Raw genomic sequence first — 12,468 nt, forward strand, 5'->3', positions numbered from 1 at the left:
ACTGGAACAGAGGCATATTGCCTATGGTGGCTTTCATGCTATAATGGTTCAGCTGAGAAATTCTTAGAGACCAAATGGCCTGCCAAGCATAAAATATTTTCTATTTGCCTCTTTACAGAAAAAGTTTGCTGAACCCTTCTCTATAATATACCTTCTGAAGCAGAATTGTCAAAAAAGATTGCTGAAATATTTAAAACAAGAAAGATAAAATGTTTAAGAAGGTAAAGAAAGGTTTCCATAATCTGAAAAAAAATAGACAAACATTTATTTTAAAAAAAGAAAAAAAAGAACAACATGGAAATACTAGATATAAAAAACCCAAGGGGTGAATAGGTATAACAGAGAAATGGATAGAGTATTAATGGATAGAGAGGAGTGAATCACGAGGTAGACAAGCTGGCTGGGAAATGCTTTCAGAAGGCTGCAGGAGAGGACAACAAGATAAGAAAGAGAAAAGTGAACTGATGTAAAGGAGAAAAGTAGAAGTGCCAACGTCTGCACAAGTGGGAACACACTAGCGATACTGCTTTAATTGGGTGAATTTTAGTGCACTAGTCAGCTCTTGGCAAAGAAATGCTGTATACTAATTCATTCCTTACCCTCCTAGCTAACCCAAACAAGCATCCATTACCTGGTGCATGGGTCTGAAGGGTGATTGTAGTTTGGCTGACTGTTGTCAGCCTATTTACAGTGTTGCTTGAGGCTCTCAATTGGGCCTGTCTTTTCTAATAGCAAGCCCCACAGATACTTCCCTTATGCCCCACCAGGACAATGTGGCTGGACTGGTCTTTGTGGATTAATTAAAATAGCAGGACGCACCTCAGCAAAACCATCAGGGAACTTTGGAGAACAAGATTTATTTACTCACATGTCCTGGTGGGTACGTGGTATACCTCACCTGGTACAGTGAGTTCTCAGAGAGAGAGAGAGAGAGAGAGCACAGACCTGGGGCTCCACCTTTATTAGAGGCTGTGTGTGGGGTATCCAGGGTTTCATGGGTTTACTCTTTATCAGCGAATTTAAAGCATAAGAGCCAGAAGTTGAGGGGCACCTGGCTGGCTCAGTTGGAAGAGCATGTGACTCTTGATCTCAAGGTCGTGAGTTTGAGCCCCATGTTGGGTGTAGAGGTTACTTAAATAAATTAAAAAAAAAAACCTTAAAAAAAAAGAGCAGAAGGTGGAGCATTGGAAGGGAGAAGCAGGGTCACTCACATGCTCAGGTGTCTAGGTCACCCAGGGCTTTCTGAGAAAGGGACCTTCATGGCCGGGGCAGCCTGCTTCCTTATTTAGTTGTTTGCTAGTAGTTGTGTCCCACAGCTGGCAATGTTTGTTTGAGGTAGATGCCTTTGAAATGGATGCCTTGGAAGTCAATAGCTCAATATAGGCACTTACATTACAATCCATAAGCCTTACATCGGGTACTTACACTACACTGGTCTAGGAGGCGTGCTGGTATGGCTTCACTTTAGGTTGATGCAGCTGCGCTCACTTTCAGGTGGTTTCAGAACACTGTTCTGGGGCTCAGACTAGGTGTTCCTACTCAGCAGGTTCTCAGACTACATCCTAGGGCACCCCCTTACCTTGGAAAATCACCTGAGGACAAGTGGACAAATGCAGTATGTCTTCACATCTCACCATAATCCTGACACATGGTCACTTTTGCCTCTACTGCCCTGGCCTAAGTCAGCCATATGCTCAAACCCATCACATTGTTGGAGAAATATATTCCATACACTGTAGGGGAGGTCCTGAGAAGTCACTGCAAAGGGTACAGATGAAATATTCTTAAACAGGAAGGCTTGGAGGACTGCAACAATGACTCAGTCTGTAACACTTGGTTATATAATGCTGAATGTAAAAACCCAAGTTCCAGGAGTCTTACAGACACTGCAGTAGATGTCCTTTTATAGAATACAAAACCAAGCAAAACTGAGCATGTCAGGTGTGCAGACACTGGTGATTAAACTCTTGAGTAAAGGCAGGGATGATATGGGGTGTCCAGGATAATAAAGGAGCACGTATTGTCAGATATTGACAACATTCTGCTCTTGGTTTAGGTGATAGATTGTGGGCTGTTCATTGTCTTATACAGCCACACATGGACAAATCCCAGGTGCGTCATGAACAAAGGAAAGGATGATGTTTAAGCAAACTCTGGGCAACTAGGCTTCATAAGAAAAGGAAAAGATAAGCAAACAAAAACTCAAATGCACCATAGAGTCAGAGAAAATCAAACAGAGGTTTTGAACTTGACAATTAATTAGGAAAGGGCTAAGGGGCAGTTTATGGAGTTACTCTAGCAGCGCTGGCTCAGTGGGCCCTGGGGTGGTGGGGCTCCTTGCTCCAAAGACCTTCTGAAGTGGGCTCCCTGTCTACTGGGTGTGTCTTTGGGGTTGTTCCTTAATGATCTGCTTGGCCTGAGGAGCAATGAGTGACTCTTGCAGGAGTAGCTGGAAGTAAGTGGGAGTAGCTGGAAATAGACAGGAGTAGCTGGGAATAGGTGGGAATAGGTGGGAGTAGGTGAGAGTAGGGGGAGTAGCTAGGAGTAGAGGGGAGTAGCTGGGAATAAGTGAGGATAGGCAGGAGTAGCTGGGAGTAGGTGGGAGTAGGTAGGATTAGCTAGGAGTAGGTGGGAGAGGCACTTTGGATTTGGGTGGAGGCAGTGACATTTGTATTGAGACTTGCAGGTGGCTGAGCCTCTGGATGGAGGTGAGAAAACGTCAAGCCCTGGTAAGAAGGCTGGGCCTGGTTGGGGAGGCAGGGTACTGTTTGAACCTTGGTGAGGTGGGAGAGGCTAGAAGAGATATGGTTGAAGATGTGGGTGTACACAATTGAAGTGTGATAAGGATGCCTTTGGATTTTTTAATAAACAATTTTATTTATGAAGAATAGGATCATATTTAGTGTTTTGCCTCCTGGTTCACATATACATTGATACCCGAGAGGCACAAATGCAGTACACTGGTTCTCAGACATGGCTACACATTGGAATCTGGGATGGCTTCCTCGTCACTGGGCCCTCTCCCAAGATTGATTTTATTGGTGGGAATGGCCTAGGTACTTCTTAAAACTCCCCAGGTGCTTTTAACATGAAGCAAAATCATTTATATCAAAATCATTAATACACTATTAATACATGATTAACAGTTGGGCAATACATACTAAATTTAAATATAGGTAAAATTTTGCATTAATTTTCCCATTTAGTCTTTTATTATATGGAAATACCTGTGTAATTTCCCAAAGATACTGGAAAAGTATTGTCCACTACAGTATTGTTTGTAACAGCTATAATGGGAAACAAACAAAACATCCGTGAATAAGCAGTTAAAATACAATATGGTGTATTCACACTGCAATGTTTTACTACCTGCCAGGCAGACTTATTCCAGCATATTGTTTCCTATACATTGCCACTTCTCGTGGTCATCAATCTTTTGGCCCTGGGACCAATGCCCACCTCTCGGCCCCTCCAGGAACTTGCTGGACATCGATTTGGGATTTTCACAGAGAAGCAGAATCTCTGAGAGCTCTGGGGTGCATACGCCCCCTCCCACTAAGGCAAAGTCTCGGCCATCAGGTTGGCTGGGTGATCCTCACCCTGGCAGAACAGCAGAGGGAAGTGCTCTTGGCCAAAACAGAGCGGATCCAAAGGCCAGGCATTTAAGATGGGCAGGAGGCCTGTGGGTAGTCTCCACAGCTCTCCTGCTGTGTGTGAGCTGTCTGCACCAAAGGACAGTGGCTGTGTCACAGGTGCGAGATTACATCACAAAGTGTGCCTGCCTACAGGGGCATGGCCAGAGCAGAGATCAGGAGTGAGGGAGGCCCCTGACCAAGGCTTAGGCACAAACTGAGTGCTAACGACCCAGGAGAACCACGGGCTGGGGCATGGGCCACAGCCAACTGCACAAGGAAGAGGGGGCAGCCAGTGGGTACGGCAGGTTGGAAAGTCCTCAGAGAGCCAGAGCCAGGAAAACTTGGGGCAGCAACACTTTTCACAGTCACATCTTACAGGCCTAAGGTACAGAAACAGGAGTGGGTGGTGAGGTGACCAGGGTAGGTCCTTGCAGACCTGGGTCTAAGTGTTCTCCCTGGAATTGCAGACCACACCCGGGGGCTGGAGGGGAGAAGGCTGTTATCAGGGACTCTTTAACTGGTTTCTTGTGGGTTGATTTCCTTGGAGAGAGGGGTACCCCTAAAGGGTGAACCTAATGTCTCTTTCTTAAATCCAGCTGTTTTAGATCTGTGAACCTGCAGCCATCCCACTCCACCTGCAGCTCCAGCCATGGGGGGACGAGGGGGCTCACTTGTGTCCCTGGACGTAGGGACCATGGCTAGATCCTGGGGGTCCTACTTGCTCCTTCTCACCATTTTGGTGGCCCTGGTGGCCAGCACAGACCCAGGCAAGAATAACGTCAAGGTGTTGAGGGAATTAAAAGTGATCAATGCTTCAAACGCCAACGTGAAGCAGTGTCTGTGGTTTGCCATGCAAGAATACAACAAAGAGAGTGAGGATAAGTACCTCTTCCAGGTGGTCAAGACAGTACAAGTCCAGCTTCAGGTAAAGGTTTTCCCTCCCACTATGCATGTGTGCCTATGGTGGCACAGAGTGAAGTCGGACTGAAAGAGTGGGCATGAGAGAAAAACAATGGTATACAAATGTGAGTAAGTACTTACACATTCGCACGTCACTGTAAGTACTTACACATTCGCATGTCACTGTGACGTCACTGCACTTTCTATATATATATGCTTGCACTGCTGTTCTAAGTACTTTATGTGTACTAACTCATGTAAATTCCAAACTGCAAATCAGATATTCATGATTTGTATTTGCTAGGGTTGGGAGACAAACTGAGTGCCACGAATATTCTGCAATAATGTTGCCATGGGCAACATTTCAATCTATCCACATAACGTAGATTGTGGGGTTGAAAAGAGATATGTGGCCTATCTGATGTGTAAGTAATAAAGTCTCTCTTCCTATAGTCTATAATTCTTTGACTCCAACATTTGTTTAGTGGAAGTAGAGACATTCTGACTCTATGTTCATAAAATGTTTCCCTCCTCACAGGGTCATGCATGGCCCAATGATAGGAAGCATCGCTTAGTTGGATTCCATTGAGAATGATGCTCCCTAGAGCTTGCAACATGTGGCCCTGCGTGCCATGGTTAAGAAAAAGCCCCCAGAGCTGGAGCTGAGCTGACTGTACCATCCTGAGTTTGCAAATTGGTGGTGTGACTTGTAATTCCACCCTGAAACTTGCGGGAGTGAATTGTAAAGGTACTCAGCAGAGAGGTCATTGTTGGCAGAGTTTACTTCAGTTTTTATATTCTCCATATGGTGTGTCCATTTGCAGGAGCTGAGCCAGTGTACATATTGACACTTATGACCCTGTCCCTTTGGGACGTTGTGAGCCAACAGCCCATGTTTCCAGTATATCGTGCTGATGGAGCTCTGTTTATTGACTGGTACACTGCACAGTCCACCCGGGGAACTCCTGGAGCCCTTTGAAATAGAGAAATGGATTCTGGCTCTTGTAACTTCCCCAGACCCCTTTGCAGTTGTCTTTCTTTGGTACCCAAGTAGCACACATATTCAGCAAGTTTCTCCCAAGTCAGTTCTATGCTAGCTGCTGTAGATGAGGTGGTGAGATGGACAGAAATAATCACACTCCTAGGGAGCCAGGAGTCTAATCAGAAAGAAAGCGCTAAACCCGGAATGAGAGCTGGGGCATCTGACCTGGTGGCGTGGTACCCAGGGATCTGGAGGTCAGGGAAAGGCTTCCTTGGATAGGCTTTCACCTGAGGAGCCTGTAAATGTCCTACCGCACTGGCCTCACCCTCGCCAATTAAAAGAGGATCTCTGGGTGGGACCCAGGTCTCAGTAGGTATTAAAACCTTCCAGGTGATCCCAATACACTGTCAAGGCTGAGAACTACCTCTCTAGGGAGTGATATTTGTGCTAAACCTGAGGGCAGACTAGGAGGGAATCAGGTGAAGGATGCTGATGCGAAGTGTTTTCATTTAGGTTTCCCACAGCAGATCCTAGTGCTAGAATTCAAGTACCAGTAGTTTATTTGGGAGGCCATCCCAGTAAGCACCAGGAGGCTGGAGGAGAAGGGAGAGAGGGCAGGGAAGTGGCCAGTACAGCATGAGTTACTGTGCAGGTGACCACCATAGGCCTCCCTGGGGCCTTGGGAGAAGATGCAGAGACTGCCTCAGAGTTTGGCTACCCTGCAGGAGGAAAGCTCAGTTGCTCACTCATCAACTCCCATCCATTGTTGGTTAAGAGCTGCTCTTGGATCCTGCTGGTCAGGAAGCCTCTAGGCAGGGAGCCCCAGGAAGTGGCAGTGTGTTTGGGAAGAGCAAAGGACACGCACCACTCACAGCATCTGCTGCAGGAGGGGAGCCAGGAGGATTCGGGGGCTGCACGGGGTTTGGGAAGAGCAGTCAGGCATAACTGGCTGCCACTGGAGAGGAACATGGCCCATTCCGCAACTCAAAAGAGCCAGTGTGACTGGCCAGAGAGGTGGGCAGGGACCAGACCACTCAGGGCCTTGAAGGTCATGGGCAAAACCTTTAATTTCATCTTAGGAGGGCTGAGAAGCCAGATAAACATTAGGTCAGGGAGGTCTTGGCATCTATGTGATCAGATTGGGGTTTTAAAACGGTCACTGGTCAAGTTATTTTTAGAAAGGATTGTGAGGGTTCCGTGAAGGTGTCCATGTAACCGATGGCCTTTAGCTTCCCTCAGGCCAGGTTTGCATTTCCCTGGAAATCAGCACCTAGCAGCCCTTTGCTGCCCCTCTGGCTGGTTGAGCAGAGAGGGTAGAAATGTGGAAGGGGTGTATCATGGTGGTTAGGGATGTAAGTTTAGTGCTGGGCTCCTCTGTTGGAGCCCTGGGTCTTGCAGGCTAGATGGATGGTCACTTAATTCCCCTGCCCAGTTTCCCTACTGAAAACAGAGGAAGTGACAGCCTCACAGCATGGGTTGGTGTGCAGGCTGAGTCACTGTGTGCCAAGCTCCAGGAACAGTGTCAGGCAGAGAACAAGCACGTGGTGAGCTTTACCAACTATTAGGACTGAAATGAAGTCCTGTGGGTGTTTGTGTTTGGCTCCATGGTATTTTCGAGGTACCCAGCTTAACTTTCAAACCCAAGGGGCAGCTCTGCCAGTCTCTCCTTGATGTCAACTAACCAGCAGGCCAGGGTCACCTTGTTAATTCTTTGGAATGTAGTTAAAATGTAACACAATTTTATTAAAGTCTTGAAGTTAGCAATGAGGAAAGACACCCCTTTGGTCTCCTGCTGTAATCTGTTAAAACCAGACGAAAACTGATTTAAATGAACATCATGAGTGGCCTTAACCACACTGAGACATTAATGAGCTCAAACTACTGATGCCTTGCTGTAGACCAACTGCTTCTCTGCTTACTAAACACTCAACAGAGAGCAGCCAGACCAACTCCAGCGAGCATGGCCCCTTTAAGGACTGCTTGCTAAGGTGGTGGAGAAGCCCTCCAAAGCAGGAAATGTCACTCAGCAGACTCTGAAGGGGGGTGTGGGAAAGGAATCAGGGAGGAGCATTCAATGTGGCTGCAGGCCCTGTGCTCTCTTCTGGCCTGTGGGAACCTGTAATATCTCGGGGCCAGGAGAGCTGATGGTTCTGGTGACCTCGTCCTTCTCCCTGATCCTTCATGGAACATGCATCATGCCCTCGACTTTGGGACAGAAAATGGAATTAGAAGGTCTCACCTTCATTGGGGCCCCACTCTAGAAAGGAGACTTTTCCCTGAGGATACAAGTCTGGGTAGCAAGTTCCAGTGTCCAAATGGTATCAGTATACAAAGGAATCCAGGCCTTTCTCTAAAGGTATGTTGGAGAGAGGGAATAGGGAGTAGGCAATAGGGAGAGAGGATGAGGGGGAGAGTGTTTTTTACTTTTGGGGGTTTTTTTTGGCTAAAATTTTTAAAAAAGTAAAATAAAAATCTTTTGAATAAAATTGCACAATTGCTAACTGACAGGTTACAGATCGTTTGGAATACTTTATTGATGTTGAAATTGGTCGCAGCAACTGCAGAAAATTTTCAAACAGTACTGAAAACTGTGCCATTCAAGAGAACTCTAAACTGGAAAAGGTGGGTGACCGACATTCTGTGATGATCTTGGCTGCTCTGAGCCCCAGACAGAAGAACTCAGGGTGCCTGTACCCTCTCTCTGAGGTCTGGATCACTCTCACTCCCCAAGCTTTGCCCCAGAGGTGGGTTTTGGAGCAGAGGATAGAGAACAAGGGATGTGATGAACCCCTCTGAGTCTTTCCCCACCCCACATCCTAAGGGCAGAATGCGGTCAGGGTCACTCTTACTGCAAGGGCTTCATCCACTCTGGCCCTTGGTGCAGGAAAACTTGACAACACATATTCTTTGAAGTCTGTCCTCTTGGACCCAGATGAGCAACCCAGCCATTGCTGGCCCCATAGTTGCTCATCCTTGTGAAGGCACAAAAAGAAATTCATTCATCTACTCAGCTACGCATCAAAGGTTACTATTCACCAGGTGGTATTTTGGGTACTGGAGATTAAGCAGTGACTAGGCCAGACAGTGTTCCCATCCCCCCCACCAACTTATAGTTGATTCCTCCAGGGTCAGTCATGATTCCTGGGAAGGTCATGGAAGAGCCCAAAGACCCCCCCCCACACACACAAACACACACACATGTTCCATGACCTCATCCCAAACTTACTCCATCAGAATTTCCAGGTGCAGACACCCCACACATTTCATATCACTGGAAAAGTCTGGGAAACACTGTGTTATGGAGAGTAATTGTTTAATAAACAAATGCCTTTAATTTGATATGTTTTTTGTTTTGTTTTGTTTAGGATTTTTGTTTTCAGTAAGTTTGAGTTATGATTTATTTCTCTTTTAAATTTTGGTTTCAGGATTTTTCTGGTCTGGTATAATGAGAATGCGGACTTTCCTTTTTTTTTTTTTTTTTTTTTTTTTTGGTTAGTTTTNTTTTTGTATGTTCTGGATCAGTTTAGGGACCACAGGAGCTTTGGGTTCCCAACGTTTGGTGTAATTAGCCTATAAAACCCTCTTGATTTGATGTTTTTTTGTGTGGGTTTCTGGGGAAAAAGTCTTGCATAGTCCTCCTTTGCATGCATTCAATACTCAGCAGAGACCAGGCTTCCTTTTCTCTGACTCCTAATAGCTTCTGGGAGCACCTCAATGTTTCCAATTATTTAAGATGCTCTTTGCTGTTTTTCCAGGACTGCTATCTATGTATCATCTACCTATCATCTATCTATCATCTATCTATCTATCTATCTATCATCTATCTATCATCTATCTATCATCTATCCATCCACCTATCACACAGACAGGATATTTCATTTGCCATTTCTATGGTATTATGAAATGGAGAGAAGGGCTCTTTGGAATAAAAGATGGTAGGCCCTAGAGCCCTCCGAATTGCTCTTGTTATTAGAATGAAAGGTGTTATTAGACTTGTTATTAGAACAAAAGACATCATTTAATTATTAAGATAACATACGTTATGAATTGACTTATTTACATTGTAGAAAATATTAGAGAGAATTAAAAACAAAATCAGGGGCGCCTGGGTGGCACAGCGGTTAAGCGTCTGCCTTCAGCTCAGGGCGTGATCCCGGCCTTCTGGGATGGAGCCCCACATCAGGCTCTTCTGCTATGAGCCTGCTTCTTCCTCTCCCACTCCCCCTGCTTGTGTTCCTTCTCTCGCTGGCTATCTCTATCTCTGTCAAATAAACAAAAAATTTAAAAAACAAACAAACAAACAAAAAACAAAAAAAACAAAATCAGTTTTACATCTGATCTCCCAGCAAAATATGATGTTTGTTGGTATTTGCTGTCTATCCCTGGTTCTTATGGGAACAGAGACCCCTCCAGGTATCTGCTGATGGCTGCAAAAGTCTAGCAGATTCCTAAGAGCATCCACTGATCGCTGATGACCCATCCTCCAGCATATTCCTAAGCTGACACCTAGCAACAGGACATTTTTACCCTCTTTTTGGCATTACTGATTTTGTTGTGGTTGTGGTCTTTTTCAGAAAGTAATGTGCAGTTTTTTGATCGGAGCACTCCCCTGGAATGGTGAATTCATGGTGATAAAGAAGCAGTGTGCAGATGCTTAGAGGGTTCTGGAGCACCCCCACCACCACCATCTCTACCTTTTTCTGTGAAGAGATAAATGGCACATGCTGCATTACCGATGTGGTTTCCTCATGCACACCTCTCTGCTTATTTTGTTTCCTAGTTTCTTATTAGGTGGTGACAAAAGATGGGTATATCCAATTCCTTTTTCTTTTTCTTTTTTTGGCCTCAGGGGAAGCCCCTTGACTTTGGCCAACTTGATGACCCACCACCAGGAATAAGTTTGTCCCTGAGTACAAAGGACAGAGTGAGGTCTGATTCCGTTCCCCGTTGCACATCTGAGGAATGATTCCTTTTTGACTGGGTAATAACCCCTTCCAGAGGTCTGAAGACAGTGGGTGCTAACTCAACAGGTTCCTTCTGGAAGCCTCCTTTTCAGCCTGAGTCTCCTTCTTCCTCAGAGTTCTGAGTTCACAGTTCACCTGGTCTGGGAGAACTCCTGCAGAAGAAGCAGTCTTCCCCTGTGGGTCTCTGTGAATTGGGGAATTTGTGTGTCTTCTCCTATAAATGTCAACAATGGTGACACCAAGAGAGGAAAAGGGCAATAATGCCTTCAGAGTAAGCTGCGTTGTTCGTGGGTATGTACATGCACGTGCGTGTGTGTGTGTGTGGAGAGAGAGAGAGAGATTGAGAGAGAGAGACAGAGATGGGGAATGTGAAGAAGGAAGTAGGCAACACAGATGATAGCAGGGCATGAAATTCTCTTGAAGAAAATAATCATTTAAAATAAGTCAGTCTAACGAATTATTTAATGGGTACTGAGTTTTAGTTTTGCAAGATGAAAGAGTTCTGGAGATTAGTTGCACAACAGAGTGACTATAGTTAACACTACTGAACTGTATACTTAAAAATGGTGAAGGTGGTAGATTTTATGTGTATTTACCATGATTAAAAATTAAAAAAAATAGGGGCGCCTGGGTGGCACAGCAGTTAAGTGTCTGCCTTCGGCTCAGGGCGTGATCCCGGCGTTGTGGGATCGAGCCCCACATCAGGTTCCTCTGCTATGAACCTGCTTCTTCCTCTCCACTCCCCCTGCTTGTGTTCCCTCTCTTGCTGGCTGTCTCTATATCTGTCGAATAAATAAATAAAATCTTAAAAAAAATAAAAAAAATAAGTAGACGCGTCTACTTTAACCATAGTGTTGGGTACAATTCAGAAGGTCAACTATGTTTCAAATGTACACACACACAAGCCAGGCTTCACCTCAGAGGGCCTGGCAGGTGGTGGGGATTGCAGTATTTCTGCCCCAGACTGAACGAGGCCATGAAACTCAAAGGTCATTCTTTTTGTCTCCGGTTCCTGTGTTTTACCCAATAGATGTTTCACGGGTAGGGACACTGCACCACTCGGAGAAGCTGAGGACAAGTGGCATTCACCTTGCAAAGTCCTTGCTTTTCCTGTGGCTCTCCCTGCTCTCCCCCCATCAGCTCGCATGAGTTTCTTCAAGGCACATCCATCTTCATGCCCACTTTCTTCTCATGAAGCCCCTGCCCTGCTTCCTCTTCCCCCTTTCAAGATCCTCATCTAATTAAGGGACTAGGGTTTGGATTCAGTACAGATTTTTGCATTACTTGGATCTAATATACTTATCCTGAACGTGTTCTTTCCTTATATAAGTATTTACCTAATATACTTATCCTATATCCTATATACCTAATATACTTATCTTAAAAAGTGTTCTTTCCTTCGGGCCAGGAGGGCTCCATCAAAAATAACCCCCCTACCCTCCACCCCTCCATCTCTGACACACTGATGGAACTGCCCATGTGGGGACAGCAGACCCATCACCCAGCTTTGGAGGGGCTTGCAGGACCAGTCAGCTTAAGGTTCCATGGGTCTCTGCTGTTTGTGGAACAGTCTAAGTCATGTGTAAATGTCTTAGGAAAAACTGTATTTTTGAAACAACATCTTGGAATTGTCTTTCCTTATGGACAGGTGGGCAGGAATCACAGAATCAGATGTTTGCAGCAGGCTAGCAGATCAGTGCGGGACCAGCCTGGACAAACTGGGGATGGGGGTGACTGCTGCTTGGCCTCTATTTGGGTTGGCTTCCCCCACAGGCCCAGAGACAGGCCCTGTGTGCATATGCATTTACATGCAGGGGTCTATTTTTTTCTCTTTTTAAAAAAATTTTTTTATTATGTTTGTTAGTCACCATACAGTACTTTATTAGTTTTTGATGTAGTGTGCCATGATTCATTGTTTGCATATAACACCCAGTGCTCTTGCAACATGTGCCCTCCTTAATACCCATCACCAGGCTAGCCCATCCCC

At 45.5% G+C, this 12,468-nt stretch overlaps 1 protein-coding gene across 1 annotated transcript; it reads left to right on the forward strand.

The window, feature by feature from the left end:
- Positions 1–4,325: 4,325 nt before the first annotated feature.
- CST8 (cystatin 8) lies at positions 4,326–10,196 on the forward strand. The gene is made up of 3 exons (XM_002925469.2): positions 4,326–4,560; positions 8,026–8,139; positions 10,092–10,196. The coding sequence occupies exons 1-3, from the start codon at positions 4,330–4,332 to the stop codon at positions 10,173–10,175; spliced, it is 429 nt and encodes a 142-aa protein (XP_002925515.1). The 5' UTR covers positions 4,326–4,329; the 3' UTR covers positions 10,176–10,196.
- The last annotated feature ends 2,272 nt before the right edge of the window (positions 10,197–12,468 follow it).

The sequence above is a fragment of the Ailuropoda melanoleuca genome, chromosome 13, assembly GCF_002007445.2.
Source record: "Ailuropoda melanoleuca isolate Jingjing chromosome 13, ASM200744v2, whole genome shotgun sequence".
Taxonomy (NCBI): domain Eukaryota; kingdom Metazoa; phylum Chordata; class Mammalia; order Carnivora; family Ursidae; genus Ailuropoda; species Ailuropoda melanoleuca.